General features: G+C 52.7%; 7 protein-coding genes and 1 non-coding gene across 8 annotated transcripts; 3 read left to right on the plus strand and 5 right to left on the minus strand.

The window, feature by feature from the left end:
• Positions 1-59: 59 nt before the first annotated feature.
• Positions 60-1,717, minus strand: APUU_20741A (Zn(II)2Cys6 transcription factor; the record flags this gene model as incomplete). Its single annotated transcript, XM_041699416.1, has 3 exons — positions 60-789; positions 834-1,329; positions 1,384-1,717. 3 exons carry the CDS (start codon positions 1,715-1,717, stop codon positions 60-62), a joined length of 1,560 nt encoding a protein of 519 aa, XP_041552503.1.
• A 325-nt stretch (positions 1,718-2,042) lies between these two features.
• On the plus strand, positions 2,043-3,658 carry APUU_20742S (uncharacterized protein; the record flags this gene model as incomplete). The annotated part of the gene is made up of 3 exons (XM_041699417.1): positions 2,043-2,180; positions 2,224-3,041; positions 3,088-3,658. The coding sequence occupies 3 exons, from the start codon at positions 2,043-2,045 to the stop codon at positions 3,656-3,658; spliced, it is 1,527 nt and encodes a 508-aa protein (XP_041552504.1).
• Positions 3,659-3,693: 35 nt separating this feature from the next.
• On the minus strand, positions 3,694-4,943 carry APUU_20743A (uncharacterized protein; the record flags this gene model as incomplete). Its single annotated transcript, XM_041699418.1, has 2 exons — positions 3,694-4,768; positions 4,822-4,943. 2 exons carry the CDS (start codon positions 4,941-4,943, stop codon positions 3,694-3,696), a joined length of 1,197 nt encoding a protein of 398 aa, XP_041552505.1.
• A 240-nt stretch (positions 4,944-5,183) lies between these two features.
• APUU_20744A (uncharacterized protein) lies at positions 5,184-5,915 on the minus strand (the record flags this gene model as incomplete). Its single annotated transcript, XM_041699420.1, has 1 exon — positions 5,184-5,915. The coding sequence occupies one exon, from the start codon at positions 5,913-5,915 to the stop codon at positions 5,184-5,186; it is 732 nt and encodes a 243-aa protein (XP_041552506.1).
• Positions 5,916-6,415: 500 nt separating this feature from the next.
• On the plus strand, positions 6,416-6,487 carry APUU_t20006S. The gene has a single exon. It is a non-coding gene; the product is annotated as a tRNA-Arg (tRNA).
• A 531-nt stretch (positions 6,488-7,018) lies between these two features.
• On the minus strand, positions 7,019-7,935 carry APUU_20745A (uncharacterized protein; the record flags this gene model as incomplete). The annotated part of the gene is made up of 5 exons (XM_041699421.1): positions 7,019-7,136; positions 7,187-7,259; positions 7,312-7,405; positions 7,457-7,704; positions 7,767-7,935. The coding sequence occupies 5 exons, from the start codon at positions 7,933-7,935 to the stop codon at positions 7,019-7,021; spliced, it is 702 nt and encodes a 233-aa protein (XP_041552507.1).
• Positions 7,936-8,872: 937 nt separating this feature from the next.
• Positions 8,873-9,347, plus strand: APUU_20746S (cupin domain-containing protein; the record flags this gene model as incomplete). Its single annotated transcript, XM_041699422.1, has 2 exons — positions 8,873-8,898; positions 8,951-9,347. The coding sequence occupies 2 exons, from the start codon at positions 8,873-8,875 to the stop codon at positions 9,345-9,347; spliced, it is 423 nt and encodes a 140-aa protein (XP_041552508.1).
• Positions 9,348-9,677: 330 nt separating this feature from the next.
• Positions 9,678-17,142, minus strand: ags1 (alpha-1,3-glucan synthase Ags1; the record flags this gene model as incomplete). The annotated part of the gene is made up of 4 exons (XM_041699423.1): positions 9,678-9,726; positions 9,784-10,297; positions 10,347-16,561; positions 16,613-17,142. The coding sequence occupies 4 exons, from the start codon at positions 17,140-17,142 to the stop codon at positions 9,678-9,680; spliced, it is 7,308 nt and encodes a 2,435-aa protein (XP_041552509.1).
• Between the last annotated feature and the right edge of the window lie 1,229 nt (positions 17,143-18,371).

Consider the following 18,371-nt stretch of genomic DNA (forward strand, 5'->3'; position numbering starts at 1 on the left):
ATTATGAAACATCAAAATGTCGAATTGTAAATTGTAAATTGTAAAATGTAAAAATGTAGCTAAGCAATCAGCCAATGCCTCTCTACCCCCTTCAACTGCTGTATCCAACTCCCCTCCTTTTCCGGCTGTCCATCTCTCAACCTCCAGGCCTTCCTCATAATCTCCTCCTCCGTCCTCAAATACCCCCACGGAATCAAATTCCAAAACTCCCTCAGCCGATTCACAGCCCACTCCCGATAGACGACATTGTCCGTCTCCGCGCCCGCAATAAACGTCGGCCAAGACGTCGCCTTGAAGATCGGATCCGTCAGCCCCACCAGCGACAGGTGCGTGATGATCTCGGTCACCAGGCCCTCTGTCTCGCTCTCGCACAGGCCCAGTCCTACTCCCGCCACAGGCGAAGGGGAGATCTGCTCCACGCTGCGCAGGATATATATCCGGACTGCATTCTGGTGCGCCAGTGCGGTATGGATCCGGCTGAGGGTTCGGGTCGAGGACGGGTCCCCCTCTAGCGTTGAGGCCCAGGCGTATACGTTGAAGGATTGGACGGTGTTTAGCAGGTCGCGCGCTTCGTTGAGGAATGGGGTTGGGTCTGCGCCGAGCATTTCGCCTAGCGAGACGCGGTTTGAGAGTTCGCATGCTTTGAAGAGGGTTTGCAGGAGGGGTGTTGGGAGGGATAGGTAGCTGTTGACCTCGGCGCGGGTGAGCGAGGCGATGATGTCCCCTGGGAGGAGGAATGGGTCGGACAGGGTCGTTGTGTTCATGAGGGTTGAGCCGAGGATGTAGTATCTATATCTCTGTTAGATATGTTTTTGAAGTGTGTGGTGACTTACGTTAAGCAGTCTGATGTGATGCAGTCCCGGACCAGGGCCGCCGGGGAGGAGTGTCGGATTTCAAGCGTGTGCAGGTAGCTGATCAGTCGCAGGGCACCCTCGACGTGGGCCTTCCATTCATCCTCCCCGGGGCTGATGAGCTCGAAGATGATGAAGAGGTGGACGACGGCTGCGATCATGTCAACGTCGATGTGGGACATGTCCTCGAGGGCGCGTCTGAGGAGGACGAGGGCCTTTTGCTTGGCTGATAACGCATCGATCATGGCACGGGAAGACCGATGGACTGCATCAGTGGTTGAGACTTCTCCTGCAAGAACAGGCATATGTTGTTCTGGGTCAAGGCCTCGTCGGTGCAGGCACGAGATGTGCAGGGCAGAGTTGGCCAGGATGATATGCAGCAGGATGGGATGGTCCCTGCAGAACGGAATTAAACTCCGAAACGGGTTCACATCGGTGATATCAGCGATCACCATGTCGCTGGACACGGTCGATGCAACTGCGCAGTTAGCCCCTGTTATGGACTGCTATAGTAGGTGGCATAGTGGCTTACAGTGGGATAGATACCCTCGCGAGGTATCATCCAAGCCCTGATACAGGGGGTCCAGTAACGGCAGTTGAAGAGGCAGGAAATCATAGACCTGTGGGATCAGGCTGTTCCCTGAGTTCCCTGTGCTAATAGTCCTGTCCGGCTCTCTCTGCACAGGATACGTCTTGCCCATCATCTTCCCCCGGCTGGCAACCCCCTCGTTCCAGACAAACAGCTTCCCGTACCCCAGACATTCCTGTCCGGTCAGCGCACACTTGCGACATGCAGGAACATCCCGGTCGCACTTCAGGCGTCGTCGTCGACAGTTATGACAAGCCTTGTTGGCGGGGTCACGCATCGAGCAGAGCTAGCGATCTAACGATCTAGCAACCTAAGCATGGTCTGACAAGATCGCAGGTCTTGCACGGGGATATACCGATATACACCGGACCCGGACCGGTCTTGATCTTCGTCAAAGCTTAAAACAATCGAACTCGAAGAGTCTGGATGAGAAGCAGTGACGAAATCGGGACGAGGGACTGATTTGTCAGCAGCACGATGAGCCTTGGCTTCCTAATCGGGAATAGAGTAGGGCTTATCGGTGGGGACGGTCCGAGTCGGACTGACGGACTATATTAAAGTATATTCTACCGATGGTGAGGCTGAAGCAGTTTGGTTCAAGCATGAATGAGCAGGTCGACCGGCAGGTTCCTGACAAGACCGCCCTCGAGAGACTCGGGCGAGAGCGCCCTGCTACTTTTCCAAACAAGTGGATCGAGCTGTGCTTCTGCTTCTCGCTGCTCGCCTCCGAACTGCTGGCTGTATGTCCTCCGTCAAGCTCTCAAGCTCTTCTAACGGTCGTAGGAATACTTCATCAGCGGCTTCAACAACCTGCTCCCTCATATCACAACCGCCCTCGACATCCCCCCCGCCTCGCAGACATGGCCTGCCAGCGTCTTCTCCCTCGTCACCGGCTCCTTCTTACTCCCCTCCGCCCGTCTCGCTGATATCTACGGTGCCCGTCTTGTTTTCAACATCGGCCTAGTCTGGCTTATAATCTGGTCGTTTATTGCCGGATGGAGCAAGAACTACATAATGCTCATTGTCTGCCGAGCACTGCAGGGACTGGGACCGTCCATGTTCCTGCCCGCTGGCATCATGCTCATTGGGAGTATATACCGGCCAGGGCCACGGAAGAACCTGGTGTTTAGTCTCTATGGGGCCTTCTCGCCGATTGGGTTCTACTCTGGGATATGTGTCAGCGGGTTGACTGGCTTCTATCTGACCTGGAGATGGTATTTCTGGATCGGCACTATCATGACTCTCGTCGTGTTGATTGTATCATCTCTCTCGATGCCGAAAATCCGACTCCCTTTGCAAGTTTCGACGCTCAGAATGGACTGGTGGGGATGTCTTACTATTGTCCCTGGGCTGGTGTTGATCATCTTTGCTTTTACCGATGGCTCCCATGCTCCGGACGGGTGGAAGACGCCATATATCATCGTCACCTTCATCGTTGGCGTCGCTCTTATATGTGCAGCAGTCTATATTGAAGGCTGGGTTGCATCTCAGCCATTGCTCCCGCCTGATATCTTCAAGGTCAAATACCTGACTCCTCTGTTCTTCGCGCTCTCCTTCTCATACGGCGTGTTCGGAGTGTACCTCTTCTACGCCAGCTTCTAGTATGATCCCTTCTCCTTTACAAAATACAGCCGCTAAGAAATCCAGCATCCAAAACATCCTCGGCCACGACTCCCTCATCTCCGCCGCCTGGTTCGCGCCCATGGCCGCTGGCGGTCTCATCCTCGCCACAGTCGGCGGCTTCACCCTGCACCTCCTCCCAGGAAAACTCCTCATGCTAATATCCGGCGCCGGCTATCTCATATCCATGCTCCTCTTCGCCATTATCCCTGAGAATCCAAACTACTGGGCCTACGTGTTTCCAGCAATGATCGCCGCGACTGTCGGCACCGACATCGGCTACAGCGTCAGCAACATCTTCATCACGACCTCCCTACCGCAGAATAGACAGGGCGCAGCAGGTGCAATTATCCACACGATCGTGTTTGTAGGGATTAGCTTCTTCCTCGGCTTGGCAGATCTGGTTGCTGCGCAGACAAAGAACCTAGGGGAGGCAGGGAGCTATAAAGCGGCGTTTTGGTTTGGGGTTGCTTGTGCGGGCGTTGCTATTGTTCTGCTGTCCTTTATCCGGGTTGGAAAGGCATCTAGCGAGCTTACTGTGGAGGAAAGAAAGCAGCTAGAAGACTTGGTTGCAGATGGGCCAGGGGTCCGTCAATGAATGTATTCAGTGCCTTATGGACCTGGTATAGCGATTTACGTCTCCTGGTCACCCAGGGGGTAGGTCGGCGACATGAGGCGAGTACAAGCTTCCCTCTGAGCACTTTCGTAGCTCTTTCGCAGCTTGTTTATTTCCACGCAAACCTCTTCAGTCCATGGACGGCGCATCCTCTTCTCCAGCATCTCCGCGTACGCCGTCGCAGCTGTCTTTACCTCTTCATCAGTATCCATATACCAATCCGCTGGGTTATTATAATGGGGCGAAGAGAGTGGCCGCTTCGCACACAGGCTGACATCAACGCTGATATCCTGAATACCCATCCGCGCGAACGCCAGAAGCCCATACACGAAGAATAGCTTTGTCCAAGGCTGTCTCATATGGGAGCAGATGAATCCTGTTTTCACATTCTCGACTACAATCTGCAGCTTCCGCAGACCATTCAATGCTTTCAGCCCATACGGCATTCTGACTTTCCGCATGTCTGGTCTATCCGGCCCTGTGCCCTTGGGACCCATAATCAGCCATTCGTTCCACTTCATGGTTTCCCCGGTCCGCGGCTCCATGTAAATCGATATATTCCGTAACAGACCCAACTGAGCCCACGATAGACCAGCCGTGCTAGAGATGAAGCTCGCGAAGGACCGCACGTCGTCAAAGGTGAAGATATTCGAGGTATATGGAATATGACGCGCCTCGGCGTTTATCTGCTTATTCGCGCAGAGCAGACCCAATTCCAGCCTTCCTCTGGGATAATAGACGTGCCGGGCCCCAGGATAATCAGGGACGTTGTAGTGGTTGATGTCCCTGTATTTACAGGGCGGGATTGCATGGCGCCATGCATTCGCGCTCTCTTCTCTCGTTGCGTTGGCGTTGGCGACCTTTCCAGCCCATGCATCCCCCATGGCGAACTCGGAGCCGGTGACTGTTCCATTGTCGCAGTTGCAGATGAAGTATGTCCAGTCGATTGGGAAGTGTTCACCTGGACCCGTCCTAATTCTAATGGGATAATGGACGTGGAGGGTGCGATTGGCGAAGACGTGATGGTATACCATCTGCCGGATTTCGAACGGGAGATTCATAAATTCAAACCTGGTTTCTTTTTGCTCCACACTGGGCTTGTTAGATTTAGTGGGAATGGGACAGGAGAGCTTAATGGGACGAACGTATTGTGGAGCCCCTCCTCGTCCTCTGCGCTGACCTGCCCTTCGTCCGTGCGTTCTGGCGCCGACGACAGTTCCTCGGAGGTTGGCTCGGTGGCAGGCATTTCTGAATTGGACATGGCCATCCTGCTGATTGATACGTGCTCTAGTATCTTGAATCTGGGGATGTCTGTGTCGGCTGCACGCCCTGAGCTGTCAGACGAGGGGAGACATCCTGCTAAGACTATTGCAGTTAGTCCATAAGTTGAAGACTACTCCAGTTACAGCAGTCCATAAGGAAAGACAATGGTCTATTTTGAGTCACCGACTCTATGACTATAAGATACATCTTTGTCACAGATCTAAATAAATCTGTTCCATCTTAATCACCAAGGCACAGTCCCATTGCGATCCGTAAAAGTCCCAGACTCGCCCTTCTCCCCAGCAGTCGCCAACTCCACGATCCTCGTAGCCCCCTCATCAGTCGTCGATCCACCATCCATGTACCCCGTCAAATTGGTCTTCACCAGCCCAGGACACACCGAATTGACTCTCCCCCCCTCACTCTCCAGAATCCGGTGGTAGTTCGCCATAAGCACATTCACCGCCGCCTTGCTCGCATCATACGCTTTATAGTCAACCGGGTACCACGGCACATTCTTATCAAACGAATACTGCAAACTGCCCATACTGCTCGACACAAAGATAATCGTCGGCGGCGTAGCCTTTGCTTTCCGGATCAACGGCAAGGCATAGTGCGTGAAGACACCAGTCCCGATGACATTCGGGGTGAATGTCTTGGTGTAGAGCTCCCAGGGCGTCAGGTCCTTGTTCTGGTCGATTAGCACGGCCGCGTTGTTGATCAGGATGTCGAGGTATCCGAAGTCGCGCTCCAGGGTGGCCACGGCGGTTTTGATGGAGGACTCGGAGTTTAGGTCTAGCTCGAGCGAGGATGCTGTGTGTCCGGCTGAGCGCAGAGATTCGGCTACTTTGTCGCCTGCGGACTTGTTGCGCGCGCCGATGATGACGTGGTAGTTGTGCTTGGAGGCGAGGGCTTGGGCGGTGGCTAGGCCGATGCCTTGGTTTGCGCCGGTGATGAGGACGAGGGGCTGAGACATGTTGATTGGTTAAGAGATTTTAAGCTGTTCTTGTTGGAATTGGCTTGGTTGCTTGGTTGATATACATGATATGCGAGGCGCTGGCAGGTTTATATATCTTCAACAATATTCAACAATTCTACAGCGCTCGATGAATTCAGCCTTTTGTCATCACATATACTCTATATTACCAATCTCTAATCCACTGGATTATAGATCCATGATGGAAAATTCCATGGCTTACAGAGAATACAGGGCCTTGCACAATCAACACCAACACCAACACCAAGATAGGACCGGAAGTTGGGAGAAGTTGACTGAAATACGCTCTGCACAGTCATAATTCTCCCATAGAAGTCCCTGCGTCGCTGGCTTACGGCTCACACCCAATAATGTCTTTTCCTGCTGGAGAATGGCTTACGCTGGCTTATTTTCGGCCACTGGCTTATGCTGCAGAGGCTTATCATTGGAGAATCTGTGCAGACCTGTAAGGGTAAATAGTGGAGTAGAGTTTAACAATTGGCCGGCTGGCCCAATGGCAAGGCGCTTGACTACGAATCAAGAGATTGCAGGTTCGATCCCTGCGTCGGTCAGTTCTTTTTTGTCAATTTTTTTTATTTGCTGCTTGAATATTTCACATAAACTTGATTTTCGAATATATACATCAGTAACAGGGTATTCAACGGTTTAGCTATTCCACAATTAATATGCTGGTGCCAAACCAGCGTGAATTAACCAATGTCACTCCGGTAATTAGATCATAGTCGTTAAAAGAATTTGGAGAGTTGATTTCAGGCTGCAATGGAAAGGTCCGAAACAAAGATTGATCGTACTCGTACCAGCGCTGGCCATCAAAGCGTCTATCACATACACTTGTCCTATAATAACGTCTTGCAAAACAATTCCCCGAACAACCTCACCTGAAGATATCACTCTTGGCCCAGCCGACGTCCTTTATGTTTTCAAGAGATTTCGTAGAGTTTGGAGATAGCTAGTCATTCAACGAAGGTATATTGTCTAACAGTACCACATCGCTACCATGCAAACGAAAGGGTACCAATGAGGAGTATATACAGCTGACAAGAAAACACTTATTATACATTATTATGAACTCATGTCGAGTTCTATTCCGACTCAACGCCTGCTCTTGCTTCTTTATCCCCGTTTTCAAGGGATCGGCCGTAGTTCGACTTGGGACCGAATTGATCGTCGTGTTTCTGGGACATGAATAGGATAATAGTACTGCAAGAGTTAGTGCACATACAGTGAGAACTGGGTACGAGGGCAGATACCTCACAACGCAAAACACCCATCCCGGCCAGGCGAGAACGACAGCGGCAACCACTTTGGGGTTATGGCGGTAATCTGGTCGCGTTAGACAATGGATCAATGGTAAATGGTAAATGGTATCACGTACTATAAGTAGGCTGCTTGGTAGCTTCAAGCCTAAAAGTCTGCGCAGTGACAGGATCCGTCCCGGTAACTACCGCATCATGCAGAGCCCCAATGCACTATCCCCAGTATCAGTGTCTAGCACCACGAAAAGTATCAAGTTTACATACCGTCAGTGTCAAAGCCGAACTCAACATCATAACCGTCACAACAACCGCCGAAATCTTCCACGAGACACGGACATGTTTACACTCATGACGCTCGGGCCAGAACAGATCGAAGAAGAACGCCGCCCCAAAGATAAACGCGACCGCGATTCCAACGAAGATATTATACGAGGCCGCGCCGATGAAGCCGTTATTGTGGATTTTCACGCCGGGGTGTTGGCCTTGGACTTCGCTTTGCTGGTCGAGGTAGTCTGCAAGGGCGGTAGTTAGTTAGTATTATCCTCTTGGATTGAGGGGTTTCGATAAGACGAACCTGAGAATGCAGCAGTTCCGACAGATTCCGAGCACACGCAGAGGATCATAGCGAGTTGGTAGACGATCATTTTTGTGCGGCGCAGATGGTAGGCCCGGTTGAACATGTACGAGGACTTGAACTTGCTGTAATGGATCTCGTGGAGATCGAGGCCCCAGATGACGGTCATTCTGGCGACTGGGACGAAGAGGTTTGGTAGAGAAATCAAGTAGCTTAGTTCAAAGGACGGCTGTGGATATAAATATAAGGTATAAAATATAAAGCCTGGTGATGCCCCCGAGAGTCACCGGCAGATCAGGAATCATGACGCGACAACAACGCACCGCTCCATGAGCGAGGAATGTTTAACCTGATTTGCGCTGTGGCTGGCCTAGGGGCATCGGATGATTAATTCACAACCAAGCGACCAAGCTCAGGCCAGGACAGGAGGCAAAATGAGCTTAAACTTGTTTCTATGAAGTCACGGTGGACCGCGCCTGTGATGTCATCGGAAATGCATCCGCCTCATTATGCAGTTACTTACCGGCCATACGATAATTAATGAATATTAAAGATTCCGATAATGACTGAAAATTGATGGCTTAGAAATGCATGACAGCCTGCCATATTCTGGTACAGTTGGGCCGTTCCTTGGGCCCTCTATATCCGGACCAAGTCGGATCCAGAGGGATAGAGTCTAGACCGGGAATGAAAGGAAAAGCTTTATAATGCCTAAGATAGTCAATGCTCTTGCAAATATTTGAAGGTTCAACGGGCGGTTTTATGTTTAGATATTTGATGAAATAACTTCTATATTTATGGCAGGAGGCCACTTCTAGAGACTAAGGAGACTTGGCCAATATCTCGCATCTGACTGTATTTTGAAACTAAAGTCAAATAAAAATAATCAGATGTGATTAAATACTCAGAGCAGGAGAGACATGCTGTAAATATAGGACTATCGAAGAATCCGCCGTTAACGGATGCCAGCTTATATACCCGGATAGGCTATCAACAGCACTACCCGAGATGCGGTCATCGTTATCGAAGAACGTTGAATACATCTCACATACAAGCACCATATTCCTCGACCTCTTCTCTCCCAACCATAAATCGATCCCGTCACAATGCAAGAGCCAGCATACAACCCCGAGTATGTCTTCACCCATCTAACAAGGCAGACCACTCACAATATAACCCCCTAGATGCCCCATGGCAAAGACCACCATCGCCTACCAATATAAACTAGTCAACTGTCCCGGAAAGACCATCATCGGCATGCTGGTCGAATATCCCCCGAACGGCGCCACACCTCCCCATCGCCACGGAGGCGCCTCGGTCTCCGCGTATGTGATCCACGGCGCCCTCTTGAACAAAATGAACAACGATCCTTTGAGAGTAATTGAGCAAGGCGGTGCTTGGTATGAGGCGCCGGGCTGTCACCATCGCATCAGTGCCAATGCCAGCCAGACTGATCCAGCGGCGTTCTTCGTTACGCTTGTGATTGACTCTGAGACGTTGGAGCGAGAGGGGCCGTCGGTGCTGGTCCAGATTGATGAGGAATATAAGGATATCGTGGCGAAGAAGCAGGGGGGAGCATGACTGGTGTAGCTAATATACAAACTGTTCTCAGCACGTAGTAGAATCAGTTACTATCCTCCTAAAATCATCGAATATTCAATACCTGCCCAAAAGCTTGTTATTATTGAATATGCCCGCGTGTTTAAACAGAGAAGATTGGTTTAGCCCAGACTCAACTGAATAATCTGATATACCTTAAGGTGAAATAGAAATACCAATGTATGTTGGATGCATTCATTAGACATAATGCTAATTAACAAGCCGGATACCCACCAGCAATAATCTATATACAGGATAAAATTAAATTACAGACATTAGAAGAAATAGAAGAATCGTCGCCCGACTCGCCGTCTAAGGCTTGGAGAGCTGTTCCTTACGGAAGAAGAGCAAGAACCCGGCACTGCACACGTTAGTCTCATCTCTCGAACCATAGGTATAATGAGGAGGAAGAACATACCAAACAAGCAACTGGCAAAACAGCGCAATCCAAAACCAGGCATTAGCCACCGAGTCCGCGCCCTTGGTGACATCAGGCGAAATCGGGCCTGGGCCCAGATTATTCGGCCCAAAGGCCCTCGCACAGATGGTTGCAATGGATCCAATAATCTGAGACACAATCAGGGTAAAGCACATGTGCATGCGCGTTAATGTTTGTAGGAGGATGATTCCGAAGCCCAGACCCTGGATGGAGTCTAGCACACCGAGCCACAGCCAGAGACTTCGCGATACAAGGGCGCCCCCGGTGTAGCCGCCTGCTACCCAGGGGAGGAAGTAGCCAATGCCGGACACGGCCCACCAGATCTGTATGAACCGGGGGGCGCCCAGGCCGCAGGCGAAGACGGGGAGGAACCAGCTGTGTTGTTTGGAGAACTGGCTGACGAGGTAGAGGAAGGCGATCCAGATGATGCCGAAGAAGACGACGCAGAGGATCACGATTTGCCAGGCGTGCGCGTGGATCGAGGTCCAGAGGACTGAAGAAGTTAGCATGGGGTACTCTAGTTGTCACAAAGATATACGTACAACTCCAGTTGCGGCCGTACGGCGCACTGAGGAAGAAGTTCTGCAGGATGACGGCCACAAAGTTCCAGAGAACAATCTTGCGCCTGAAGAGCGACTTGTAGAACGAAGGCACCTTGCCAGGGGTCTGACGGTAGTAGTTGGGCAGGCCAAAGATCAGGAGGAGCCCGACAGCCCACAGGAATATGGCAATGGGATAGCAGATGGCAGTCATCTTCCACGTATTGGACAGCTGAGTCTCAGCAGTCAAAAGGCCGTTGTTCGAGGCCTTGGACAGAGTCGAGCCCCAGAACCACAGCGCAATGATATACACCTGCTGGATGCCCTGGATCACACACGCGCGGAAAATCCATTTCTTAACGGGGGCACCACCCTCGTCGCCAAAGTTCAATGCGAAGAAGATGGAGCCGCTGGACGAGGCCGCTGCGTAGAATCCGCTGCCGACATTCTGGATCCAGCCGCGCGTGAACTCGTCGGCTTCCCAGTGGGCAGACCCGATGAGCAGGAAGGCAATGCCGTACAGGAACCAGGGGGTTGACAGACACACGATGGACTTGAAATACCGGAAGACAAGCCACCAGCAGGCCGATGTGATGGCATAGGTGGTGGCAATTCCGTACAGCTTCTCAGCGGTCTGACCAACTTCGCCTGTGAGCAGTGTGATCTGATACGAGTTGGCCGCGATGATTTGACCAAGGGCCAGGAAGATTGTGTAGACTGGCCAGTCCCCGATCTTGACCTGCATCCATTTCTTCAATCCAGTCGGCGGCACGTAGTCCTTGCCGAGCAGGAACTCGTCGTCGTCAGACTCACTGCCATTAAAGCCATTCGCACTGTGGTGCGAAGCCGAATCGTCAATATAGAGCGAGTCCTGGGGCGAAGCATTGTGCTTGTCGCGGAAGATTGACGGAGTGGGCGACTTGATACGCCCCAGTCTGGCGTCACGGAACTTGTCAAACCACTTGCGCTCTGACTTGATGAGGTACTCCTCGATACAGAACTGCGATTCAGAGTTGGATCCGTTCAGGGTCTCCAGCCGGCGCTCAAAGTCCTTGTAGTATTCACCGTTGCTGTCGGTGAAGAAGGGGTCGACCTTCTGCAGCTTGAAGTCCTTCTTGTTACCAACGACAGAGTCCAGCGATAGAACAGACGCATTACTCAGTCGGTTGTCAGCAAAGGGCTTCGGAGGGGGCAGAAGAGTCTGGTCAGCCTGTGGGGTGCCTGGTGATAGAGGGCCAGGGACTATAGCACTCCGGGGATGGAGGGAGTCCTGGCTATTGCGTCGAGGCGACGAGAACGAGACAACTCGCGCACCAGGTCGTTGCGCTGCCTGGGTCCGTCTGCTCTCTTCAATCTGGGCCGGGGTCAGAGTATACTCGTCGTCGCCGTAGTAGCTCAGAACGGAGTCCGTGTCGCTTTCCTCTCCATCCGTGTGTGGCAATGCCTCCTCGTCGCCCTCGGGGATGTTCTCTCCTGTTGGCTTACGGCCACGTCCACGGCGAGATGCATGGCCGGGACCAGACCGGACACCGAGCGACAGAGACCGTTGAAGACCAGAAGGCTTCGGTCCTTCGGTTGCAGTATCTTGGCTGTAGACCGTCTTTTGCGCTGCATTCAAATCGCTCAGGCGGTTGAGGTTCGAGTAACTGCTCTCACGGGAATGCTGGATGGACGGCGACATCAATGGGCTGGTAGGACGGGCAGTAGGCGTCAATGCGCCGCTGGGAGTCGAAAGACCAGACGAAGTCATAGGTCGACCATGGCCCTTGGAGACCTCCTTGTTGTGCACCTGGATAGCAGTTGACTGCAGGATCTCCAGATCCTCCACCCACTGTGCCACAGGGAAGCGCTGCTTAGCGGATCTAGCACGCATCATGGCGCGAGTAGCTGTTTTGGAGCTGAGGGCTGCATCGATAGCAAGCTTGAACTGCACCAGCAGATGGGACGTTGATACAGACTCGACAGTGTACCACCATCCAGGCATCTGTCCCAGACCACCAACACGCGCACCGATACCCAGTGCACCCTTTCGGCCAAACTCGACAGCGACAAGACCAAATGGCTCATCGCGAGACGGAATGAGCGCGAACTCAGCACCAGAGAAGATATAAGGCGGCAGCGCAGTGAATTCAGGACGCGAAAAGACTCGGCCAGGGTACACCTTCATCATCCGGTCAAGCTTCAGCGCAGCGAAGCGGCCATAGAGATCAATAACAGGACCAACACAGATGAGCTGCACGTTGGGACGGGCCTCAAGAACCGCAGGCATGACATCGGCGATTAAATCAACACCCTTCTGCATGGACCAACGACCAACAAACACAAGGAGATCGGCATCAGGGTTCTGCTCCAGACCAGCCCACTCCTGAGCCTGTCTCTTGAGCTCCCCACGGTTGGCTTCAAAGTCCGGATCAACCTTGATATCCTCGTCCTTGGTCACAGACTCCCTCGTCCACTCGCCTACATCAGAAGGATCAGGGTTGGGCAGGTTGCCGACCTTGCGCAGACCCCAGAAGATGGGATACCGTGCGTAGGACCGTTTTCCGTATTTCTTGGACACACCAACCGCACCGAAGCCCTGCTGGTGGACACGGAGGTAGCTGGCGCCGGCGTGCAAGAGGTTGAACACTTCACCGAATTGAACGAAAGAGCGCACGGTGTCGATGTCGAGGTTGAACACGGAGCAGACCTCCTCCTTCTCCTTCTGCGTGCGCATGGGCCACAGACCCTGGAACTCGGCGTTGTGGAGGGACAGACAGGCGGGGATAGACTCGGGCAGGTATAGCGGTGCGACAGAGCCGTGGTAGTCGTTGATGTGGTAGATATCGATGGGGAACCGCTTGATGGCTTCTGCAATACATTGGTTCCATGCAGAGTAATAGACGGCGCTGTCGAGGTCGTCCATGCGAGCTGGGTAGGGTTCGGACTTTGTCTGCTGACGGAAGACCGGGGCGTCGAGGAGGACATATGTGATGTTCTTTAGAGTGTGATATTGGACCTGGACCTTGTAGGCATTGCCCAGGATAGTGACCGTCATGGGCTCAGCAGGGGTGTCAACAGGGTAGTCAACGCCGCCTACACAGGGCACAACCCAGATCAAGTCCTGGTGGCCTAGTGTCTTACCCATCAACTGGGCCATGACGCCGAGACCCCCGATCTTGATCTTGATAGCCCAGTCCTCGATGTCGTACTCCATGGTTGCGATCAGCACCGTGCGGCGCTTTCCTTCAGCGGCAGCTCCCAGGGCAGTTGTACTCTGCATGAAGCCGGACTTCTCGGCCAGACGCAGCAGAGGATTAGCCTGAGCCCCCGGCCCTTTTCCAAAGCGCACTTGCTTGATCTTGCGACGCAGAGCCAGTGGGATCATGGTGTGTGTCTCCGAGACACCGACCTGGTTGAACTTGACCTTGTAGAACGACTTCATGAAGATGTAAACACAGGCCGACCCGGTCAAGACGGGGACAATCCAGAAGAGAACGAACATGGCGATCTGGACGTTCTGGTTCCCGACAGGAATCTGCTGGTAGCCCATCGTGGCATCGTTGATATACAACTTCCAGGCGAGATAGGGCGAAGGCGGGTGGTCCGTAACATTCAGCAGAGTGGCTGATAGAGACGACGGGGGCATGCGATCGAGAACATTATCGCCATCGGCATCACCCAGCACATAGCTCTGATCAGGCTGTCCGTCTGGGTTCATGCCCCAGATGTTGAGCTGCCCGACGGCCGGCCATTCGGACGTGAAGTGGTACTTCCAGTATCCGTCTTCGGTATCCAGCCTGACCTCATTGTCCAGACCCGCATCGTAGCCATATTGATTGTAGGGCCCGTTGAAGAAGGCATGAGGCCAGCGTCTCTGAACTTTATGGTCCCAGCCGGCATCGCCTTCTTGCACGTAGTCACTGCTGCCAGTCCAGCGGCTCCAGTACTCGACGCGGACGTGGTGGCCCGTCCATTCCTGCTTCTTGGTCCCTGACCAGTCGAGTGCTTTGACTGTATCGTTTCCGCCCTTGTACGAGAACCAGTCCGAGAATGCCGTTCCCCAGTTGGTGGAGTAGCGGTATTTGTCCGCACCGGCGGCGTGGTGCTGGACGAAGAGGCCGCCGTCGTCGTCCTGGTGAAGCAGACTGCTCGAGTAGTTGGCAGAGGCGAAGACCATGGGGTTATCAATCTGCCCAATGCGGAAGAGGAAGTGGTCCACTGCATTTGTCGCTGCTGAGTTGTCCGAGTTGCTGGCATTGTTGACGGTTACTCTGTGCACTCCGTTATACACGCCAGTCAGGTTAGCAGTCCACTGCCAAAGACCAGGGAGCTGGCCTGTAACCTCCATTGTCCCAAAGTCTGCATCGATCGGGTTGCAGCTGACGGTCTTTCCATCGATGGATGGCGTCTTTCCAGCCTCCGTCGACGAGTTAAAGGATACAGCTTTGGTGATGGCCTCGCAGTCCATCTCCTCCGAGAACTGCAGTTTGAGACTCACTGTTTCAGCGGCATTCGGAGCGACGGTCGACTGCAGCGGTGCATCATGGCCATTATTGCCATCACCGACACGGAACTTGGTGATCATCGGCCGTGGTCCCTTCCAGAGACGCTCAGGCACATATGCACGGAACTCATACCGGTCCATGGTCAGTTTTGGATAGCAGCCCTTGAACTCAGTAGAGCCATTATATTCCATCTTGAAAGTACTAGCCTCCAGGGTCATGTTATCGTAGGGATAGAACAGGTTCCTGACATGGGTCCCTGAAGGGAAAGGCGCAACGAGGGTCTTGTTCTTGTCATCATCGCTAGAGCAGTCGAAAGTATACGGCTTGGTCCTGTTGACATTGTTGTAGACCAGCCAGACAGACTCGTTCTTGTTGGTAGAGCCAAAGTCTTGCAGGAATGGATGAAGGCCGCGCTGCACCGACCACATACCGGTCTCTGTCTCTGTGCCATTCGAACCAGGGTAACGGACGGGTGCTGTTTGCTTGGAAAGCTCGACAATCTCGTAGCCGTCGTTCAGGGTCGGGAACTCCTCGCGCATCTGGTACATGTGCTTGAGGATGTTGCGCACCGGGTGGGATGGGTCACGGTGGTCGTAGGCAACAGACTCGTTATGGCATGCCGTACGTCCAGCCTCGATGGGCCACTTGTAGTATTGAGAGGACTCGAGGGAGAAGCATCCGTGGGTTCTCCATGCCGTTGCAGGAGACATGGACTGTCTTCCATAGATATAGTTAGAGGCCGTTGCATCCAGGACATAGAAGGCCTGTTCTTCACCCCAGAGAAGAAGAGGGATACCCGGCAGCATCAGAGTCGTGATAAAGCTACCAAGAAGCTGTCTCTCGACACCCCATTTGATAGCAGGCCAACGGAAGACATCTTGGTTGGTAACGCCGTACATATGCCTGGGGTCGAACTCGCCGGTATTGGCATTAATCAGATCGTTTGAGCCGACCATATTGTTCCATGCTTCAATCCAGTCAACCGGAACGTCAAAGCCAGCGTCAAGACGACCGTCCATGCCCAGGAAGCGCGTCATACTGCGGTAGGTTGAGTAGTGGAATGCTGCACCATCGATGGCCTCACGTCCAACCTCACGCAGGAAGTACTGCGGTGCAGATTCGTTGGTCATCATCTTGGGGTCGTCGATTTCGTTCTGCACTTTTTCGTACTGATTGGAGTCACGGCCTCGACCTAGATAGATCGAACCGAAGGTGTTGCCGCCAGTGATTTCACCAGAGATGAAGAAGTTCTCCTTTCCAACTGCGCGTGCGCATTTGCGATATTCCATAGACATCTCCCCCAGTGCATCGACCGTAGCCTGAGTGGCCTTATCATATCGGAAACCGTCGATATCAAAGGAGGTAATCATCATGCACGAGTGACGGATCAGGCGCTCTCGGACAGACGGATTCCACTCTCTCAAACGATCCTGGACGGACGCGAACTTGGCGAGCTGACGTTTCCAATCAGGCCAGACACCGAAGGCTTCAATGTCGCCGTACTGATCGAAGTCGCTGTCATAGCATCCAACAAGGCCGGAGATGAGAGACTGGTTGACAGGGTTGCCGTCTTCGTACCAGAAACGAGGGTAGTCGCAGGTGTCATTATAGTCATTTCCAATATCGAAATCGACATAGCGGCGATCAGTCTTCCACACTGCGTGATGCTCTTTCTCGGAGAATGGCGTGGACGAGTTGAGGTGCCCTTCAAATCCGATAAGGTCGCCCATTCTATAAAAGGGTCGTCAGTCTGTTTCCTATCCATTAGGGGTGGATACTCACGTCGCAATTGTGTTGTCAAAGACAACATACATTCCACGCTTGTGGATTTCAGTGATGGCATTGCGCCATACAGAAATAGTCCCATAATGCTGGTCCAGCAGAGTGGTATCAAGCGCTGAATACCCATCAGACCCCCAGGGCTGGTTCATCAGGATCGTACCAGCAAGATACAGGCCCTTGATCCCCATTCCCTGGAGATAGTCCAGCGTGTCAAGGAGTCCAGCAACATCGCCACCATGACGCATCTGGTTCGAGTTGAGATCATGCTCAAACTGACTTCCGTTGATATTATCATTCGTTGGGTCCCCATTAACAAACCGGTCCATGAACAGCGTGTAGAACGGAAACCGCCAGTTGTCTGGGGAGGGGAAGTATTTCCCGTCATGGTCCGGCCATTCTCCCCAGTATTCAGCGGGATTTGTCGCTGTCTTGTTCTCGTTGACGTTGTAGTCGACGAGGGATTCGTCGTAGGGCCAGCATGAGGCTGTTGATGCGAGCAGGGCGATGATCCCAACGGAGAGCCTCCACATCGTGACGATCCTTGATCAGATCAGATCAGATCAGATCAGCGCGGGTCTGGCACTCTGAGAGCGCAGCGTGACCAGCAGTAGTAGCAGATTATATCAGACGCATCTATTGTTTTCAAATATTAAGTCGTGGTTTCAGTTTGCCTGTTCAAATGTGATTGCGTGTAGACGTGTAAACGAGTGTAAACGAGTGACAGAGGGAAAGCGGGCGATGGCTGCAGTCAGCACAGAAGAGATAACGAAAGTCCAGGTAAACTCGGCAAACACAAAAGCGAATGACAGATAACGCAATTGGAGGAAAATGCAAAGGATGGCTAAACTTCAACGTTGGGGTGCAATGAGGCTTATGATAAAAGGCCAAGGAGATTGAATCAAGACCTCGTGGAGCGGCTGAGACGCTGAACCCAGACTATTGCTAATAATAACATTTGGACAATACGAGGGCTATCTCGATAAATCATTCCTGCCAGCTCACAGACCCTTACTGTGACTCTCTGGGTGTCAGTGAGTGGCCATTCGTTCGGCCCTAGCTGCTGCTGCCTCCGTACCGGACTGGTTTCTGCGTTTTAGTTTTTTTTTTGCATGTCATCCATTGGGCCTGAGATCCACTATCGAGGCGTGCCTAAAATACAGGAATCCGATTAGAAGAAGAAAAAGGCTGTTCGAACCGAAGAGGATACACCGACAGCCGGCAAACGGGGTAGTCGGCACTCGAGCTGCCGTGCACCGAACAGATAGAGCCCTACAATCAGCGTCTGGCGGGGAGGGCCGTAAATGGCTCCATCGGTGCCATCGCCCCGATGGGTCCTGTCTCTCTTGCGAGAATCGAATCTATTTCCAGAAAAACTGGATTCCCACAGCCTAGTGCGGCTCGACCCTGGATCGTCTGCTGTGGTGCTCAGGTGCCATTATTTGTATGATCTGAAGCACCCAGGTATCCGTGTGCCCTTTTGAATATCATTTGAATATACGTTATCTCACGCAATACGAGGAGGCGCTCGACTCATCGCTATCGCGGCTGGGCTCTATCAAGCTGCCTCTGATACAGTGGTGGCATGGCTAGCTGGGCAGCCACACCAGCTAGAGTGCAACAGATGTCTCAGTGTAATAATTCCCTTACCAGAAGTCCGGCCCACCAAGGTTCGGCGAGTTCCCAAGCAGACTGGTGTTCGGCATAGCAATCCATGTTTGTCGGTGGATTCATCCATGCAATGCAGTGACTGGCGAGTGGG

This window comes from Aspergillus puulaauensis, chromosome 2, assembly GCF_016861865.1.
Source record: "Aspergillus puulaauensis MK2 DNA, chromosome 2, nearly complete sequence".
NCBI classification, from domain to species: Eukaryota; Fungi; Ascomycota; class Eurotiomycetes; order Eurotiales; family Aspergillaceae; genus Aspergillus; species Aspergillus puulaauensis.